General features: G+C 38.1%; 1 protein-coding gene across 9 annotated transcripts in view; it reads left to right on the forward strand.

Moving 5' to 3' along the window:
• The window catches only part of LOC105499392 (solute carrier family 38 member 9), an 87,320-nt gene that overhangs the window by 39,973 nt on the left and 25,828 nt on the right, over nt 1-21,519 (forward strand). For 8 of the 9 annotated variants that reach the window (XR_011625021.1, XR_011625022.1, XR_011625020.1 and 5 more), the window contains 6 exons: nt 1,389-1,510; nt 1,644-1,707; nt 1,943-2,036; nt 6,437-6,607; nt 14,539-14,598; nt 18,356-18,550. Coding sequence is in view for 6 of the 9 variants with exons in the window: in XM_011771939.2 (XP_011770241.1) it covers nt 1,389-1,510; nt 1,644-1,707; nt 1,943-2,036; nt 6,437-6,607; nt 14,539-14,598; nt 18,356-18,550 (706 nt within the window). In the remaining 3 variants the exon portion in view is untranslated. The remainder of the gene's footprint in view (nt 1-1,388; nt 1,511-1,643; nt 1,708-1,942; nt 2,037-6,436; nt 6,608-14,538; nt 14,599-18,355; nt 18,551-21,519) is intronic. The other variant, XM_071098917.1, reaches the window with a different exon arrangement.

Here is a 21,519-nt window from a genome sequence, read left to right on the forward strand (position 1 = left end):
TTGGCCTATGAGCCAGAGTTTGTTGACCGTTGATCTTCTAAAAATCTCTATTACTATTTTAGGATAAAAAATATGTAAATAATTTGGTAGTTTATAAAAACTACCACATATGGGATATTCAGAAACTTGCAAGTTTAACTGAAAATGAGAACATTCTGGGAGAAAATAGGATTTTAAAATTAGTATTATTAATAAAAAGAGAACCAACATTCATTAACATTTAATAAGGACCAGTGATTGGGCATCACTGGAATGTAGGTATCTCATTTAAGCCTAAACAATAGCTATGTGAAATAAATATTAAGATTTCCTCTTGCATGGCCAAAATAGGGATTTCCAAAATGTTCTAGGTAGGGTAATTTTTTTCTCAATTTTTTTTTGGCTTTTTCCCCTTAGGCCTTGACATTAGTAGTTGTGGTAAAGTCTTAGTTGCATAATGGAATTACTTAAGCCCTTGGAGAAGTGGAGGTAATCCAGTATCTCTGGGTCTAGTTGAGACCTTCTAGAGGCTCTGCTCTTGGAAACAAACCCCCAAGATCTCAGCTGAGCACGTTTATACTTGAATGTATATTGTTTGCCTGGAGATAGAGTCAGCATGTGCACCAAAGTTGAATGCCGTTTGTTAACTGATGCTGAGATGAGTCTAGCAAGTCAAAGTATGTAAACAGTGATATAAAATTAACAATGATATAGCCATTCTTAATGAATGTGTGTATACATCCACACTCGTTTTCTGAAAATCCCAAATTATTTTGGATTTTTAAACTCTTGCTTTTTTAGTTAGATTTTCTATATTTGAAAAAGAATTTTTTAATTCACTAATCAGGGATGCATAGTACTTGCATCCACACTCGTTTTCTGAAAATCCCAAAATTATTTTGGATTTTTAAACTCTTGCTTTTTTAGTTAGATTTTCCATATTTGAAAAAGAACTTTTTAATTCACTAATCAGGGATGCATAGTACTTGTTTATGATAGTTAAAATGTGTCTAGAGGGCCAGGCATGGTGGCTCACGCCTATAATCCCAGCACTTTGGGAGGCTGAGGCGGGTGGGTCATGAGGTCAGGAGATCGAGACCATCCTGGCTAACACTGTGAAACCCCATCTCTAAAAAAAATACAAAAAATTAGCCAGGCGTGGTGGCGGGCGCCTGTAGTCCCAGCTACTCGGGAGGCCAAGGCAGGAGAATGGCGTGAACCTGGGAGGCGGCACTTGCAGTGAGCCAAGATTGCATCACTGCACTCCAGCCTGGGCGACAGAGCAAGACTCCATTCAAAAAAACAAAACAAAAAAAAGGTGTCATTAGAGTCAGGTGATGTGATGTGTAGAAAATATCCCATTTTGCATTTCCTGGTTCTGACATTTCTCTCTGTTTCCTTTTTACCAGATTGCCCCAGACCATGTAGTTCCAGGTCCAGAAGAGTGCTATGTGTATAGCCCATTGGGCTCTGCTTATAAACTTCAAAGTTACACTGAAGGATACGGTAAAAACACCAGTTTAGTAACCATGTGAGTGAAATGGCTTTTTGGAGCATGACTTAAACTGTATGTGAATGAAAATTACTGGTTATTTTTTGTCTCAATTCAAATGTTTGAAGAGGCAAACTCCATTTTTTTTACTGCTATTACTCTGTGTTTTCAGTTTTATGATTTGGAATACCATGATGGGAACATCTATACTAAGCATTCCTTGGGGCATAAAACAGGTAATACTAATTTTTCAGCACACTTTTTGCCTAAATGATTTTCTCTTTATATTGCAAGTTTTATAACAGAGGTTTTAATGAATCTACATAAAATTCATGAAAGAAAATAGATGGTTATATTTAGTTTTTCATGAGTTGTCAAGTTTTTACCATGATTGTTTAGGGTAAAATAATTGCATATGAATTTGTGCTTACATGATGATGTATGCTGTTTTATACTTTTATTTTTAAACAGGCTGGATTTACTACTGGAATGTGTGTCATCATACTGATGGGCCTTTTAACACTTTATTGCTGCTACCGAGTAGTGAAATCACGGACTATGATATGTAAGAATTTGACACAGTGACAATAGATTATGGGTATTAATAAGCATTTCCTTTTGAGGCAGGTCACTAGTGTGTATATGCCACACGTGCGTCAACTGTCTACTTTGTACCTAAAGATTTACTTCTGTAATTCATTGCTTTCAGCTAAATTGAATTTGTTAATAATATATTAGCGGCTGCCTTTGAAATTCAGAGAAGCTGGGAGTTACTTGCAGAGAGCATTCACTGTGGTGCTAGTTTCTTCATAAGAATCATTTAAAAACTCATATTTATAAAATAATGTCTTTGCTAGAACTAAATTGAGAATTCTATGCTTCCTGTCAGTTAATGGTGACTTGTTTTTACCTATTGATACCAAAAGATCTAAATGTTAGAATCTCCTAAATATGAAAATGTAAGCAACTCTCTAGTAATGAATATTTGAAGTTGTGTGAACACCTTACCTCTACTCTATCTACATATTCTGGATCAGGGAAATATATTTTTTAGGTTGTTTTAAAGTAGTCTAGGACCTAAACAAACATGCATTATTTCATTAAATCTTAGCAAGTATGAATCAACAGACCAGACTTTGCCTCCAGTTTTTTTCTGTGCCTACTAAGCAGCTTTCTTCTTTATGTTAACCAGATCTAGTGTTAGTCATTGGGCGAGTATTTGTTTAAAAGTCTTGAGAAGCCAGACCTGGTGGTGTGTGCCTGTAGTCCCAGCAACTCAGGAGGCATAGGTGGGAAGATCACTTTAGTCCAGAAGTTTGAGGCCAGCCTTGGCACTGTAGCAATACTCCATCTTAAAAAAAAAAAAAAAAAAAAGAATAAAAAAGTCTTGAGAGAGGATTCATTCTGGTTTCTAAATGGTAAAAGGAGATAATTTTAGCCTCTGGTTTCTAAGGCAAATTGTGGCTAAACTTGGAAGACTTCTTTAAACATATACAGTAAGTTCATATCTTATCTAATTCAGCATCTAATTTAAAATTGGGACAGAGCCCCCAGAGAGTTCTCTCTATAACTTTTTTCTTTTCTTTTCTTTTCTTTCTTTTCTTTTTTTTTCTTTCTGAGACAGGGTCTCACTCTGTCACCCAGGCTGGAATGCAGCGGTGCTGTCACAACTCACTGCTGCCCGGACCTCCCGGGCACAGGTGATTCTCCCACCTCAGCCTCCCGGGTAGCTGGGACTACAGGTGCATGCCATCATGCCCAGTTAATTTTTTGTGTTTTTCATAGAGACAGGGTTTCACCATCTTGCTCAGGTTGGTCTCGAACTACTGGGTTCAAGTGATCTGCTCACCTCAGCCTCCCAAAATGCTGGGATTATTGGCTGTATAACTGTTAACTCCCATGTTATTAAATTATTCCACACCATTTAAAAAGAAGAGAGGCTGAGGCCCAAGAATTGCTTGAACCCAGGAAGTGGAGGTTGCAGTGAGCCAAGATTGTGCCACTGTACTTCAGCCTGGGTGATGGAGTAAGACTGTGTCTCAAAATAAAATAAAATAAAACAAAATAAAAATCTTCCACCAATTCAGTTTACAAAGTCCACACACCCATAACACAAAGCCTGACATGACCAAAAATAAAGAAAATAATATATAGATGTAAAATTTATTTGTAAAACATTATCATATAGAATCCAACAGCGTATCAAAAGCATATCCTGTGTCTAAGATAAGGTTTATTCCAGTAATGCAAGAATGTTTCATTATTAAGAAATCCAACATAATTCACTACATTAACAAATTAAAGGAAAATTGATAATTGCTTCAGTAGCTATCAAAAAGGTACTTAATGGAATTCAGCACCTGTTTCTGATTAAAACTCTAAGTGAAAAGCACTACTTAAAAATAACAAAGTCTTATTTATTCCCAGACAAGTACCAGCACCATTCTAAAATTATGAAATGCTAAAGCAGTTTTCATTAAAGTCAAGAAAACATAGAAATGTTCAAAATTAATCAGTTTTTTTGGAGATATTGTCAAATGCAGCAAAAAAAAAAAAAAACCCTAAATATAAAAACTAGAAAAGACTTATAATTATATTATCAGTCAAAAGATAATTTTATTAGAAATGCTAAGAGTCACTCAGCTCACTGCAACCTCCTCCTCCCAGACAAGCAATTCTCATGCCTCAGCCTCCCCTGTAGCTGGGACTACTGGCGCCCACCACCATGCCTGGCTAATTTTTGTATTTTTTATCTTTTTCTTTTTCTTTTTTTTTTTGAAACACAGTCTCATTCTGTCACCCAGGCTGGAGTGCAGTGGCAGGATCTGCAAGCTACGGCTCACTGCAAGCTACGGCTCACTGCAAGCTACGCCTCCTGGGTTCACGCCATTCTCCTGCCTAAGCCTCCCAAGTAGCTGGGACTACAGGTTCCTGCCACCGGGCCTGACTAATTTTTTGTATTTTTAGTAGAGATGGGGTTTCACCATGGTCTCGATCTCCTGACCTCGTGATCCACCCGCCTCGGCCTCCCAAAGTGCTGGGATTACAGGCATGAGCCATCATGCCCAGCAATTTTTGTATTTTTTGTAGAGATGGTGTTTCGCCATGTTGGCCAGGCTGGTCTCAAACTTCTGACCTCAAGTTGATCCACCTGCCTCGGCCTCCCAAAGTGCTTACAGGCACGAGCCACTGCACCCAGCCAAAACAGTTATTCTTTATAGTGATATTGTCCTCACATTCTTTATCTAGATGTGAATTATATTCTAATGTCCCCAACTTTTCAGGCTTATCACTGCTTTCTGCCATGTACTAGCTGCCATATTTTGCTTCAAAGATGGCAGAACTTCAGTTTTTCCGTATTCATCAACCATGACAATTATTTCAAAGTAGTTCAAAGCATGGGATCATAGAGGAAAAAAGACTGTACAATTATCCTTTGATGACAATTAATATACTCTTTCATAGGTTATACTTATCTATATTCTTTCTTGAACATTGAAATGTAAAACACAAAGTTTATATTGTTAATATAATAACCCTATCATGGAAAAGCAAATGGTTTTCGTTTTTTGTTTTCTTATGTAAATTTATATCCTAAATGATAGGAATCTCTAAATACATGCTTTTTAAAGTTAATCATATTGTATTTTAGTTGTCTTCTACTTTATTACCTATTTTTTAGTACATGTTATGTTTCTACAATCACCATTTGTGTCTCTTAATGATTGTATACAGTTGCGCATGGCAGCTCTATTGTATTTGTTTAATCATTGCCCTATGTCGTATGTTAAAGTCATTGCTTGTTTTTGCTATTCTCAAGAATACTCTTCTAAAAATATTTTATATATACTTTCTGTATTCTTTTAAATTACTTTCTTTTTGGTGCAGTGGTGGGATCATGGTTCACTGCAGTCTCAACCTCCTGGTCTCAAGGGATCCTCCCACCTCAGCCTCCTGAGTAGCTGGGACTACAGGTGCACGCCACCACACCTAGCTAATTTTTGTATTTTTGTAAATATGGGATTTTGCCATGTTGCTCAGGCTGGTCTCCAACTCCTAGGCTCAAGCAATCTGTCCACCTCAGCCTCTCAAAGTGCTGGGATTATAGACCTAAGCCACCATGCCCAGCCCTCTTTGTCTTTTTCATTGTAATTTGTTTCTTCAGTTGCTAGGAGAGGATAACCTTTCATGTTCTATTTCTACATTATGTTTTTTAACTTTTTTGTTATTTAATTTCTTTCTTTTCTTTTCTTTCTTTTTTTTTTTTTTTTTTTTTTTTTGAGATGAAGTCTTGCTCTGTCATCTAGACTGGAGTACAGTGGCATGATCTCAGCTCATTGCAACCTCTGCCTCCCAGGTCAAACGATTCTCACGCCTCAGCCTCCAGAGTAGCTGGGACTACAGGCGTGCCACTATGCCCAGCTAATTTTTTTGTGTTTTTTGGTAGATACAGGGTTTCACCATGTTGACCAGGCTGATCTCAAACTCCTGACCTCAAGTGATCTACCCACCTCGGCCTGCGAACGTTCTGGAATTATAGACATGAGCCATCACGCCCAGTCTGTTTGACTCAGTTTTCTGAAATTTATATTGGCATGTGGTAGAAAGTGTGACTCAAGAAACTTTCCCCAATGTTGTTGTTCGAATATGCCCAATATTACATAATATTTTCTGGCTCTTACTGATGTATTTGTCTAACCTTAGTTTATTACTTGCTTTTATTGATTATAAAATGTTATGATACTGTAATCTGTTTCTCAGGTTACCTGTACTATTTTATTTACATTTCTTTTTTTATTTTTCTATAATGTTTTAATTTTATTATCTCATAATATATTCTAATGTCTAGCGATAGAATACCCATAATATTTTGCCAAATATTTTGAGTTTATTTGGGGAACACAGATTATGAATATGGAATATATGTTCAACATTTAGTTTTATTCTTTCTCTTACTTTATCTAGCTTCGTTGGATACCACTACCTGGGAATATCCAGATGTCTGCAGACATTATTTCGGCTCCTTTGGGCAGTGGTCGAGTCTCCTTTTCTCCTTGGTGTCTCTCATTGGAGCAATGATAGTTTATTGGGTGCTTATGTCAAATTTTCTTTTTAATACTGGAAAGTTTATTTTTAGTAAGTATCTATATCATATGCTTTTAACACAGTACTTTCAAATGCAATTACCACTGTAATGTTAGTTCTAGCCTTAAATTCTAGGACTTGGGATAAATAAAATAAGAAGTAACATATATAATTTTGGAAAATATATTTTATTCAGTTTGCTTTCTGTGGTTGTGATCTCAAATATAGTGTACGCTTATTTCCAAACATTAATCTTTGAATGAATAATATTCCTCCAAAATCTTTAGTTAATATAAAATATATCTATAATCCAGCAGATCTTTTAAGTTTGTTTCACTAAAGAATTTGATATGTAGACTCTAGGGGAAACAAATTTCAGCCACTTATTTTCAACATATTAGGATGTAAGATTAGGAAGTCAAAGAATAATGGAATTTATGTGATAAATATGTTATTAATATTTATATATCACAGAATTATAATTTATCTAAATCAGCTACTTAAATTCTGAAGAGAATCTTAGAAATCAGTCCAAATACTTTTTATAATTTTTTTTAGGTTGGATAGAGGAAGTTCATTTTTTTACTTAATGAAATTTTTTTTTCCTTTTTTTGAGACAGGGCCTTGCTATGTTGCCCTGGCTGGTCTCAAACTCCTGGGCTCAAGTGATCCCCCCACCTCAGCCTCCTGGTTACAGGCTCATGCCACTGTACTGAACTGGAAGTTTATTGTATAAGATACCAAACCTTTTTCCATATAAAGGTTTTACTAAAGTTTTCACTAAACCTAAAGTTTAATGTATGTTTAGCAGCTTTAAATAAAACATATTTAAAATCTGGATTTATGTGAAAACCAAATTTCAAAATAAGTCCTAACATAATCACAACAGCTAATTTCCCTAAGAGCCTTTGAATGAGGGAGATAAATTCTGTTTTATTTTAAACTTTAAAGAATAAAATTAACTTTATAATTTTTATTGCCAAGCATTTTTATTGTTTTTTTGGGGTTTTTTTGAGACGGAGTCTTGCTCTGTCACCCAAGCTGGAGTGCTGTGACACAACTTGGATCACTGCAACCTCCACCTCCCAGGTTCAAGTGATTCTCCTGCTTTGGCCTTCTGAGTAGCTGGGATTATAAGCGCCCATGATAATACTCAGCTAATTTTTGTATTTTTAGGGATGGGGTTTCACCATGTTGGCCAGGCTGGTCTCAAACTCCTGACCTCAAGTAATCCTCCCACCTCGGCCTCCCAAAGTGCTGGGATTACAGGCATGAGCCACTACACCTGGCCTCAAGCATCTTTATTGTTTTTAAAGAACTATGAAATATTTCAAACTACAAAAAAATGCAAAAGCTAATATAAATACCAGTATACTGACTAATGAGTTTTTGGGTCTCATTTGTCTTATTTTTATTAGATCTCTTTTTTTTTTTTTTTTTTTTTGGTAGAGACAGAGTGTCAGTATGTTGCCTAGGCTAGTTTCTACCTCCTGGCCTCAGGCGATTCTCCCATCTCAGCTTGCTAAGTGGCTTGAATTATAGGCATAAGCCAGGTGTGGTGGCTCATGCCTGTAATCACAGCACTTTGGGAGGACGAGGCGGGTGGATCACCTGAACTCAGGAATTCGAGACCAGCCCGGCTAACATGGTGAAACCCCATCTCTACTAAAAATACAAAAATTAGCTTGGTGTGGTGGCACATGCCTGTGATCCCAGCTACTTGGGAGCCTGAGTCACGAGAATCTCTTGAACCTGGGAGGCAGAGGTTGCAGTGACTGAGATTGTGCCACTGCACTCCAGCCTGGGCAACAGAGCAAGACTCCATCTCAAAAAAAAAAAAAAAAATTATAGACACAAGCCACTGTGCTTAGTTAGTTCTGTATTCCTATAAAAAGAAAATATTATGGATAGTGTGGAAGCCCCACATGCACTCCTTCTCCATCTCATTTTCCTTCTCTTAATTTGGTGTTTATCAATCCCATGCACTTTTTGGACTTTTACTGCATGAATATAAGAGCAACATATACTATTTGGGTTTTTTTTGTTTTGTTTTTTGGGGGTTTTTTGTTTTGTTTTTTTGAGATGGAGTCTCACTCTGTCGCCAGGCTGGAGTGCAGTAGTGAGATCTCAGCTCACTGCAATCTCCACCTCCCAGGTTCAAGCAGTTCTCCTGCCTCAGCCTCCCGAGTAGCGGAGGTCACAGGTGTGCACCACCACACCCAGCTAATTTTTGTATTTTTAATAGAGACAAGGTTTCACCATGTTGGCCAGGATGGTCTCTATCTCCTGACGTCATGATCCGCCCACCTCAGCCTCCCAAAGTGCTGGGATTACAGGTGTGAGCCGCGGCGCCAGGTGGCTTGTTTTTAATCTACGCAAATGCTTTTGCAACTTGCTTTCTGTCTTTCATCATCTCTATTAATACACAAAGTTCATTCTAATTGTTTGTAATATTTAGTAATATGAATATACAACTTTTTTATCTGTTCTTATTGATAAACATTTAATTTGTTTTCACTTATTGTGCAAGGCTTTATTAAACATCCTTATTTCTGTCTCCTTGTGTACATGGCAGGGAGTTTCTCCAAGCTATGGACCTTACAGACACATTTCTGGAACTTAAGATATTCACATTTTCAACCTTACTTGAAATTGCAGAATTGTTCTTTATCATGCTTGTACCATTTAACACTCCTGCCAACAGTTTATGAAAGTTCCCCTTGTTCCACATCCTCACTCACACTCAGTATTATCAGACTTAAATTTTGCCATCAGGATGTGGTTTTAATTTGCATTTCTCCTCATAAGGAGTGGCATTAATCATCTTTTCTTAATTATATTGACCATTAAATAGCTTATTCATATCCTTTGCCCATTTTTCTATCAGGTTATTGGTCCTTTTCTTACCTATAGGAACTCTGTAAAGTTTGAATACTAACCTTTTATCCATTATTGTGTTGCAAATATCTTCTAATTAGTGACTTGTCTTCTCTTTTTATATGGTAGCTCTATGTTATTCAAAAGTTTTTTATTTTAAAATTACTGTTTTTCTCCATTATGATTCACAACTCTTCCATATACATTTTAGAATCAACTTACCAAGTTCCACAAAATTCCAATCAGAATTTGATTGGAATTGCATTGATTTTATCAGTTGGTACACAGTACAGTAATTGATATCGTTGCATATTGAGTTAGAATTTGATTGACATTGCATTGGATTTATTGATGTGGAGAGAATTTATATCATTTAGATACTGAGTCTTCCTATTCATGACTTTGGCATGGCATAGTTCTTTGTTTATTTAGGTTTTCAAATTTTTTTTTGATAAAGATCTTACATATCCTTTTTTTGTGGACTTTTTCCTCAGGATCTTAACATTTTTTCTGTAACTATAGTTTTAGTATACAAATACGCAGTATAAAAACTGCGTATTTTTTATAATAAAATATAAAAAATCTCAAACACATACCAAAAAAACAGAATAGTATAATTTCTCCTTACCTAGTTTAAACAGTTATCAACATTCTGTCATTTTAAAATCATCTATAGTAGTGTTTTTCAACCATTTTTTCATTATTGTCCCTTCAAGGAGCCTTTTAGATGTTTTTTTCTGATCACCCCTCCCATGAAATTTTAATACCAAAGATATACTGTAAATCTCTTTATGAACTGTATACATATATATGCTTTATCTGTAAGAAGAGTTTCTTTCACCCCCTAAGAATGAATTTTGTCTCTTTTGAGACTAACATCACATCCATTAAGATGACATAAACCATGCTACTCCCACTCCCCACCTAGTTCAACTATTAGTATATATATAGTGCTTCTTTTAGATAGAATTTACTCATTGAAATAAACAAGTCTTAATTATACATACATACATCTATACAACCCACACCTCCTTCAACAAATAGAACATTTCCATCTTCCCAGAAAGCAATGATATATTTTTGATTATACAGTCAAATTATTTGTTGCTGTTATAAAAGAACCTAATTACATTTTGAATGTTTGTTTTTTTTTTTTTTTTTTTGAGACAGGGTCCCACTCTTTCACCCAGCCTCTGGGGTGCAGTGGTGTGATCACAACTCACTGTAGCCTTGACCTCTCCAGGCTCAGGTGATCCTCTCACCTCAGCCTCCCGATCTAGCTGGGACTACAGGCAAATACCACCACCATGCCTGGATAATTTTTGTATTTTTTGTAGAGACAGGTTTCGTCATGTTGCCCAGGCTGGTCTTGAACTCCTGAGTTCAAGTAGTCTGCCTGCCTTGGCCTCCCAAAGTGCTGGGATTACAGTCATGAGCCACCGTGCCCTGCCCCTTGAATGTTTATCTTGAATCTAGCAAACTTACTGAACTCTTACTGATTCTAAAAATTTTGTAGCTGGGCATGATGGCTCACGCCTGTAATCCCAGCACTTTGGCAGGCCGAGGTGGGTGGATCACGAGGTCAGGAGATCGAGACCATCCTGGCCAACACGGTAAAACCCTGTCTCTACTAAAAATACAAAAAAATTAGCCAGCCTTGGTGGCTGGTGCCTATAGTCCCAGCTACTCGGGAGGCTGAGGCAGGAGAATGGCACGAACCCGGTGGGGCAGAGCTTGCAGTGAGCGGAGATCATGCCACTGCACTCCAGCCTGGGTGACACAGTGAGACTCCGTCTCAAAAAAAAAATAGAAATAAAAAATAAAAATTTTGTGGATGTACTTTGTATTTCCTATTTAAATAATCATATCATCTGTGAATTTAAAAAGCTTTCTGGCTGGGCTTAGTGGCTCACGCCTATAATCTCAGCAGTTTGGGAGGCCAAGGCAGGCAGATCACCTGAGGTCAGGAGTTCGAGATCAGCCTGGCCAGCACAGCGAAACCCCGTCTCTACTAAAAGTACAAAAATCGCCCAGGCGTGGCGGTGGGCCCCTGTAATCCCTGCTACTCAGGAGGCTGAGGCAGGAGAATCACTTGAACCTGGGAGGTGGAGGTTGCAGTGAGCCATGGTTGTGCCACTGCACTCCAGCCTGGGCAACAAGAGCGAGACTCCATCTCAAATAAAAATAAAATAAAATAAACCTTTCCAGTTATTTTTTAATAGTTCATATATGTATACCTACATTTATATTTATAGACATGTAATTATATATACATACACAGATACATATAAACGTGTGTGTATCTATATGTATATGTTGATGGTTTTTTTTTTTAAGCGTGAAGTTGCATTGAAGCAGTGCCTGCAGATATTCTTATATTGTTCATAAGGAAATCTTTCTAATGTTTCACAATATTATGTTTGTTGTGGGATATCAGTTGTACCCTTTAATAATTTAAAGACACTTCCATCTGTTGTCTTATTAAGCATTTTTATTAAAGTGGTTGAATTTTATCAAGTACTTATTCTACATCTCTTGAGATAATCAAAATATACTAAGAGACAAGAGATTATCTTAATTAAATTTTCTCCTTTATCAATATGATGAATTAAATGAATACAGTTTGTAAAATTTAAAGCATCCTTGTATTGTGGGGTAAACTTAGTCATGACATATATTTTTCAAATGCCTGACTGGATTGAGTTTGCTTTTTTTAACATTTGTTTAGACCTTTTGTGTCTTTTCCTAACAAATATTGGCCTGTGGTTTTTTTTCCTGCTGTCCATGAGCCTTGGTGTGTTAGTTTCCCAAGGGTGCAGTAACAAATTACCATTAATATGCTTACAACAACACGGATTCTTTCATAACTATGGATACTAGAGATGTGAAATCAAAGGGTGAACAGGGCCCTGGTCCCTCCTAAGGCTCTAGGGAAGAATCCTTCCTTGCCTCTTCCTAACCTTTGTTGGTTGCTGGTGGTCTCTGGCATTCCTTGGCAAGTAGGTGCATCACTCCAGTTTCTCCCTCCTTCTTCACATGGCCCTCTTCCCTCTGTGTGTCTGTGTCCAAATTTCCCTCTTCCTATAAATTGGGCTGGGTACGGTGGCTCATGCCTGTAATCCCAGCACTCTGGGAGGCCGAGACAGGTGGATCACCTGAGGTCAGGAGTTTGAGACCAGCCTGGTCAACATGGCGAAACCCTGTCTCTACTAAAAATACAAAAATTAGCTGGGTGTGGTGGCAGGTGCCTGTAATTTCAGCTACTCGGGAGGCTGAGGCAGGAGAATTTCTTGAACCTGGGAGATAGAGGTTGCAGTCATGCGACTGCACCCCAGCCTGGGTGACAGCAAGATTCTGTCTCAAAAAGATAAAAATAAAATAAAATAAAAGACATCATTCACTGGCTTTAGGGCCCACCCTAATCTATTATGACCTCATCTTAACTTGATTATATCTACAAAGACTCTATTTTTAAAAAGGTCACATTCTGAGGTTTCTAGTGGACATAAAATTGGGGTAAGAGGAATGCTATTTAACCCAGTACACTTTGTGTCAAGATTTTACTAGCCTTGTAAGTCTTTGGCATCAAGAAATTACGCAAAGATTCATAAATTCCAATGTTAAATCATAAACAACTCTTGGAGATATTATAAAAACCCAGAGTACTACACTGTTTTTTTTTTTTTAATTCTATCTTGAGAAACATACAGTGAATATGAATAATTCAACTATTTAACTTAGTTTTATGACCTTAAAACCTAACCCAGCACCTTTTACTATCTTATTCAGGTTTCACAACAAATACTTTTATTAATGCTTACTCAGGTTATAGAAGGTTAATATCAAACAGAATAAAGTAAATTCCCTGAGGCAAGTAAACATTCTCTGCCTGTTCTCTCTTTCACTGTAGAATGATGAATGCTCAGCCATCTGCATGTGCTTTATTCTTTGTTACTTCCTTTAGTCTAATTCAGTGGTTCTTTATGTGCATAACAATTCGTATATGGCCTTAGATCTATAAAAGTATGTATTGTACTTTGTAAAAAAAAAACTTTAATTGATTTTCCAGATAAGGTTAGCTGTGTATGAGTGTTGGTTTCCCCTTTTTGCACACTTTAGAACTGTACTCTATGTGAGATGTAACTTTCGTGTGAGTATAAAAGAAAACTTACATACATACCTTTATTCCGGGGCTTTAAACTATCATTCATTCAGTGTTGTGGATAGGTTTTTCTGAAATCTTCAATTATGTAAAGATTTTCCACAGTGGAACTGTGAAGCCATTAACATTATCATGCCTGGCCGGGCGCGATGGCTCAAGCCTGTAATCCCAGCACTTTGGGAGGCTGAGATGGGTAGATCACGAGGTCAGGAGATCGAGACCATCCTGGCCAACAGGGTGAAACCCCGTCTCTACTAAAAAATACAAAAAACTAGCCGGGCGAGGTGGTGGGCGCCTGTAGTCCCAGCTACTCGGGAGGCTGAGGCAGGAGAATGGCGTAAACCCGGGAGGCGGAGCTTGCAGTGAGCTGAGATCCGGCCACTGCACTCCAGCCTGGGCGACAGAGCGAGACTCCGTCTCAAAAAAAAAAAAAAAAAAAACACCATTATCATGCCTATAAGTGAAGAAAACTGTAGAAGGTGAAGCTATGTTAACAGTGAAGTAGTCTTGGTTCAGTGTACTAGATTACTACACAAATATTAAAAGATTTTTATAGGCCGGGCGCAGTGGCTCATGCCTGTAATCCTAGCACTTTGGGAGGCTGAGGTGCATGGAACATAAAGTCAGGAGATCGAGACTATCCTGGCTAACACGGTGAAACCTGTGTCTGCTAAAAAAAAATACAAAAAATTAGCCGGGAGTGGTGGCGGGCGCCTGTAGTCCAAGCTACTTGCGAGGCTGAGACAGGAGAATGGCGTGAACTCGGGAGGCGGAGCTTGCGGTGAGCCGAGATCGCGCCACTGCACTCCAGCCTAGGCAACAGAGTGAGACTCCGTCTCAAAGAAAGAAAAAAAAAAGATTTTTATAAATAAAAGACCTTCGAGAGTAATAGATTTAGCATCTTTCATTAAGTGTTAAACTATATTTTTTCCTTTATTTTTAGATTTTATTCATCACATTAATGACACAGACACTATACTGAGTACCAATAATAGCAACCCTGGTAAGTAGTTTGGGATGTTGTTTGTTTCTTTACTCTCTACCTTGCTCCAAAAAGGATTTAAGGTAGAACATGTGACCTTATTTTAGGTAAATGATTAGTACAAAATTATTATGTTTACTGAGCTGCTACTAAATTGTTGGTGGTTAGTGTGTTTTTCAAAAAAGAACCTCCAAAAAGGCTGTGTTAATGTAACCAGGCAATAGGTTGTATTAATGTGAGCTAGGCAACATTTAGTTCATATTATACAACTCACAATTTTATCTACGGTATCCATATTTGCCTGTGAATAATCAATATTTTCAAGAACCTATATCACTATTAATTATGTCAGATGTCTAGAAGCGTAGTTCTCAGTTAACTTAGTTTTAGAGATCTGTTGTTTTAGTTATTAATATATAGGCTATACAAATTTGTAACCTGTAAAAGAATTCATTTTCTAGTAATAAACAGAGGTTAGTAACTAAATATGGAAAAACAAATTGAAGCTTCGGCTCCAAAAGAAATTAATTTCTTAGAAATTTTTCTTTATTTTTAAAAAATAAACCATTGTGGCCAATGGGTTTAATCCAATATGACAGTTACAGGGAAAGTGAATATAAACGTTAATATAACTTTGGTAACAGTTATGCTGTTAAACTTGAACATCACCTAAAGCTTTATGTATTTAGATTTCAGGGATACTAAACTGATGTCATATTGATGGAGATGCACATTGATCACTAAGAGGATAATTCATTAAACACATTTATTAAACCTACTATGTGTCAGGAACTATTGTAGGCTCTGGGGATATAATAATGAACAGACAAAAGTCCCTCCTCTCATGAAGTTTACATTCCAGTGTTTGCTACTCATTATCTTACTTTTCCCCCTAATTAAACCTGTCTTTTGTTAATGCTAGAAAATGAGTGAGCAAAGTACTAGCTTTTATTCCTGTGGACACACACACATATACCTTTGAATTATTATACTAAAATCTCTTGTGCCCTGTCCCTTACCTCAGAATTTTCAAAGAACCAAATAACGTCCTTGTATTTAAAAAGAAAATTATTTTACTGTACCTATTCTAATATTAATTGATGAAACTAGTTTACTAATATCTAAAGTTAATAGTACTTCTCCAGTAGGGAGTCAGTTCATCATTAAGGTAATAAATATTAATATCACAGTCACATTGATGATTTAGAGAACACCATCAGCAAAGTCAGTTTACTTTATATAGTGATATCTTATATCCAGCACTTCTTGATTTCTCTGCTAATGTTTATTTTGAACAGTGTAGTAAATAGTGAGAGTATGAAACAATCCATTTCAGTTAATGTAAAAAATTTTAGCTACTGGGCATAGTGGCTCATGCTTTTAATTTTAACACTTTGAGAGGCCGAGGCAGGAGGATTGCTTGAGCCCAGGACTTTGACATCAGCCTGGGCAACATAGCAAGACACTGTCTCTACAAAAAAAAAAAAATTAATTAGCTGGCCATAGTGGCATGTGCCTGCATTCCGAGCTACTCGGGAGGCTGAGGCAGGAGGATCACTTGAGCCTGAGGGGTTGAGGCTACAGTGAGCCATAGTTACGCCACTGCCCTCCAGCCTGAGTGACAGAGTGAGACCCCGTCTCAAAAAAATAAATAAATAAATTACAGCTAACATTTATTGAATGCCTATGTGCAGGCATTACATTAAATGTTTTACGGCAACCCTAAGTGGTAGATACTGTCAACTCCATTTTCCAGGTGAAGAGACCAGGGAACATAGTAGTTAATTTCATCCAAGGACGCCTAAATATTAAGTGGCAGAGTTGGGAATTCATTATTCAGTCAGTTAACTTCCATCCACAGCCTGTGCTCTTTTTTTTTTTTTTAAGATGAGATCTCTCTCTGTTGCCTAGGTTGGCCTATAGTGGCATGATCATAGCTCACTGCAACCTGGTACTCCTGGGTTTCAGCAATCCTCCCACCTCCACCGCCCGAGTAACTGGAACTACAGTTACACATCCCATCCAGCAAAATTTTGTTATTCTTATAGAGACAGGGTTGCCATGTTTTCTAGGCTAGTCTCAAACTCCTGGCCTCAAGTGATCCTCCTGCCTCAGCCTCCCAAAGTGCTAGGATTAGAGGAATGAGCCACTGCGCCATAGTCTGTGCTTTTAACCACTATAATTAGCACAAGAAAATTTCTGTCCAGAGCATAGAAGAAAAAAAGCACACTAAAATGTTGACTAAGAAGGAGAAAGAAAATTAAATGTTTGGCTTTGTGGCATGCCAAATAATGGATAGACAATAAAATTAAAAATAGAACTGACAATGAATATTCTTTCTCTTTGACAAATGATGAGTATAAGGGTTACTTAAGATGAATATTTTCTATCTGCATTAAGAGTTCTTTACGAAGAACTGATTATTAGCAAAAACTCTATTGTGACATTAGAAACACAATGAGAATGGCTGGTATTCTGTCTGATAACAGAAGAAATTGCCACTTGTAGATCAGTATGTAAGAAACATACATTTAGGCCAGGCACAGTGGCTCAGGCCTATAATCCCAGCACTTTGGGAGGCCGAGGCGGGCAGACCACGAGGTCAAGAGTTGGAGACCAGCTTGGCCAGCATGGTGAAACCCTGTCTCTACTAAAAATACAAAAATTAGCCCGGCATGGTGGCATGCGCCTGTAATCCCAGCTCCTCAAGAGGTAGGAGAATCACTTGACCCCAGGAGGTGGAGGTTGCAGTGAGCCGAGATTGCACCACTGCACTCCAGCCTGAGTGACACAGCGAGACTCTATCTCAAAAAAAAAAAAACATACATACATTTTACTGATTTCCCAGCCATCTGGATATCATCTGGACTCTTAGGCTTCTATCAAATGTGATCAACTTCCGGAATCATTTTGGATTGTTGAGATTCAAGATTCTTGCATTTTTATCAGTGATTATACCATGGCAGCTGTTTCAATGATGTTTGCTTTTTATTCCAAACCCATAGATTTTTGTTTGCTGTTAAAAGAAACCTGCTCTTTGACCTTTGTATGGGTTATTAGTGTAATAAACAGTCACCCTAAATGATATTTTTTATATTATTGTGTAAATAAGACCAAACACCATCCAGCCCAGTATTTTCTCTCTGGCAGTGGAACCAAGGGATATTTGGTGGGATATTTTTATAGTTTCTAGTAGAGTTTAAAGATAATATCTCAGGGCTGGGCACGGTAGCTCACGCCTGTAATGCCAGCACTTTGGGAAGCCAAAGTGGGTGGATCACCTGAGGTCAGGAGTTCGAGACCAGCCTGAGCAACGTGGCGAAATGCCCTCTCTACTAAAAATACAAAAATTAGCTGGGCATGGTGATGTGTGCCTGTAGTTACAGCTACTTGAGAGGCTGAGACAAGAGAATCGCTTGAATCCAGGAGGCAGAGGTTGCAGTGAGCCAACATCACGCCACTGTACTCCAGCCTGGGCGACAGAGCGAGACTCTGTCTCAAAAAATAAATAAATAAAAATAAAGATAATATCTCAGAAATTTTAAAGATTCCCTCACTTTTACTTATTTTTAGGTGAAGGAGTACTAATATTCTTAAAATTAACCCTCTATTTTTTCCAGAAAGGAGACATTTAGGCTCCTGGAAAAAGTTGAGGTTGGTAGAGCAAGTATCTGTCTCTAGAGGCAGTCATTTTCTGTTTTTTTGCTTTTTCGTTTTTTGTTTTTGGGGTTTTTTTTTTTTTGGTCATCTTCTCTAATCTGGTACTTTCCTATTGCAGTGATTTGTCCAAGTGCCGGGAGTGGAGGCCATCCTGACAACAGCTCTATGATTTTCTATGCCAATGACACAGGAGCCCAACAGTTTGAAAAGTGGTGGGATAAGTCCAGGACAGTGCCCTTTTATCTTGTAGGGCTCCTCCTTCCACTGCTCAATTTCAAATCTCCTTCATTTTTTTCAAAATTTAATATCCTAGGTAAGTAGTACCGATGAATTATGGAGACTTTGTGTAATAGAATACATGGTGGAGTCTAGGGAAATATGGTCTGATTGGGGAGTTACCTTCCAAGCCTGTTCATCTGTGTTTAATTTGTTAATTCGTTTTTGTTTTGTTTTTTTCTTTTTCTTTTTCTTTTTTTTTTTTTTTTTGAGATGGAGTTTCGCTCTTATTGCCCAGGGTGGAGTGCAATGGCCCAGTCTCAGCTCACTGCAACCTCTGCCTCCAGGGTTCAAGCAATTCTTGTGCCTCAGCCTCCCAAGTAGGTGGGATTACAGGTGTGTGCCACCACACCCAGCTAATTTTGTATTTTTAGTAGAGGTGGGGTTTCATCATGTTCTCCAGGCTGGTCTTGAACCCCTGACCTTAGGTGATTGACCTGCCTCGGCCTCCCAAAGTGCTGGGATTACAGGTGTGAGCTACCGTGCCTGGCAAGTTGTTCATTCTTATGATAACCTGATTTTTTCTATTTTTTTATGGAGTTTGGCATGGAGAAAAGTGTAGATGACCAGTTTTGGTTTGGTTGTAGTTTTTTTTTTTTTTTTTGAGACACGAATTATTTGGTTTCTCATTCTAAACTTACTGAACAATTCTTCCTCATTTCCTCTGAGGATACAACTAGATGAAATAGATGAAAATTTCAGGAGGAGAGATCCAAATTGGATCTTATAGGAATTCTCAATTCTAACGGTTGGAAACAGAACTTACTAAGGAAGGTTATAGAATGTTTTTTCCTACAGTCTCTAAGAGTATTATGCAGGATTGTCACCTGACTTTGAACCTGGGAAATCATTCTCTATGTCAGGCTTCTTAGGTTTATTCTGCTTTTGCTCTCTTCCTCAGTGCTTTTTTTTTTTTCTTAGAACACTATTGCCTTCTTTAAGGAATAGACCTCTTTCTGTGAGCCCTGCTTTTCAAAAACCACTAAACGAATGTTTTTACTCCACTTAAAATGGCAAAAGCGGCCAGATGCGGTGGCTCACACCTGTAATCCCAACACTTTGGGAGGTCAGGGCAGGTGGATCACAAGGTCAGGAGTTCAAGACCAGCTTGGCCAAGATGGTGAAACCCCGTCTCTATTAAAAATACAAAAATTAGTCGGGCGTGGTGGCAGGCGCCTGTAATCCCAGCTACTTGGAAGGCTAAGGCAGAGAATTGAACCCAGGAGGTGGAGGTTGCAGTGAGCTGAGATCACACCACTGTACTCCAGCCTGGGTGACAAAACAAGACTGTGTCTCAAAAAAAAAAAAAAAAAAAAAGATGGCAAAAGGAACCTCCCAGTGAAAGTTCAGATCTGGCTAACTAAAGACAAGGATATCATTCATAAGGAATTGATAACTCCACATAAACCATACAATTTCACCTCCTCCCTGTGGATGTGATCTTTGGCAGGCAATCTAGAGCATAAAATAAATAGATAGGCCAGGTGCAGTGGCTCACACCTGTAATCCTAGCACTTTGGGAAGCTGAGGCAGGCGGATAACCTGAGGTCAGGAGTTCGAGATCAACCTGACCAACATGGAGAAACCTTGTCTCTACTAAAAATACAAACTTAGCCAGGCGTGGTGGCGCATGTCTGTAATCCCAGCTACTCGGGAGGCTGAGGCAGGAGAATTGCTTAAACCCAGGAGGCGGAGGTTGCAGTGAGCCGACATCATGCCATTAGGCAACAAGAGTGAAAACTCTGTCTCAATAAGTAAATAAATAAATAACCCATCATATCAAGGAACAAGGCAGTGGCTTCTAGGTTTCCAGAAGACCAAAGGAAAAGTTAAAATTATTTCTCTTTGCCTGTCTGCCTCAGGTACAGAATTCACTGTAAGCTGCCATAGACACACAGAAGATGGAGAGTTGTGGTTATATAAGCTCTGGCGTCTTGTTTTCATCCTTTATGAATCAGCTAATCTCCAAACCCACAGTACTGCTTATATCACTCATTTGTGGTTTCCTGATTTGCTTGCCAACTTTTCTATGAAACAGATCTTTTAAAATAATATAAACTTATAGAAGGATTTGCTCAACTGGGCACAACAATCACCAGACTTCCAACCAGGTTGATTGTTGATTCTCCAGCTCCTTAAGGATATTCTGCTTTTGTTCTTTTCGTTGGTAGTTTCCCTTTCTCTTAAAACCATAGCTTCATTAGAGGAATTAGCATCTAAGGCCTTCCTGAGTTTTCTGACTCTACTCCATAATGACTAGACTTAATTTCTTAAAAGGAATAATCTTCTGCCTTCTACACTACTAAAAAATTCTGAATGCCCATTTTACCCTGTATATAATACCTGAGAATGGAGTCTGGAATCTCCGTCTAGCAAGCAGTGCTACCCAGTCAAAACCTCATCTAGATACTAGATCAAATTGTTCATGTATTTTGGCTTCTCACCTTTCTCAAATATGCTTTTGATCCACGTTCACTGCTTTTTTTTCTTTACCTTCTTACCATCTCACATTAAATACTGTGACAGACTGTCTCTAACACTTCCAATTCAAAGAATAAAAGTTAGTTTTATCCTGTGTAATCCTACAATTTTATAGTGGACTCTCTGCTTGTATCTTCTGCTTAAACTCAACTCATAAGTAAATGAAGCAGTTTTGCATTCAGCAATGTATGAGCTACCTTCATCTGATTCTTCTTTTCTTATTCTTTTTTTTTTTTTTTCCTTTGAGATGGAGTCTCGCTCTGTCGCCCAGGCTGGAGTGCAGTGGTGCAATCTTGGCTCACTGCAACCTCTGCTTCTCGAGTTCAAGTGATTCTCCTGTCTCAGCCTTCCGAGTAGTTGGGATTATAGGCATGTGCCATCACATCTGGCTAACTTTTGTATTTTTAGTAGAGATGAAGTTTCGCCATGTTGGCCAGGCTGGTCTCGAACTCCTGACCTCAGGTGATCTGCCCACCTCGGCCTCCCAAAGTGCTGGGATTACGGATGTGAGCCACCACACCCAAC

Source organism: Macaca nemestrina, chromosome 6, assembly GCF_043159975.1.
Source record: "Macaca nemestrina isolate mMacNem1 chromosome 6, mMacNem.hap1, whole genome shotgun sequence".
Taxonomy (NCBI): domain Eukaryota; kingdom Metazoa; phylum Chordata; class Mammalia; order Primates; family Cercopithecidae; genus Macaca; species Macaca nemestrina.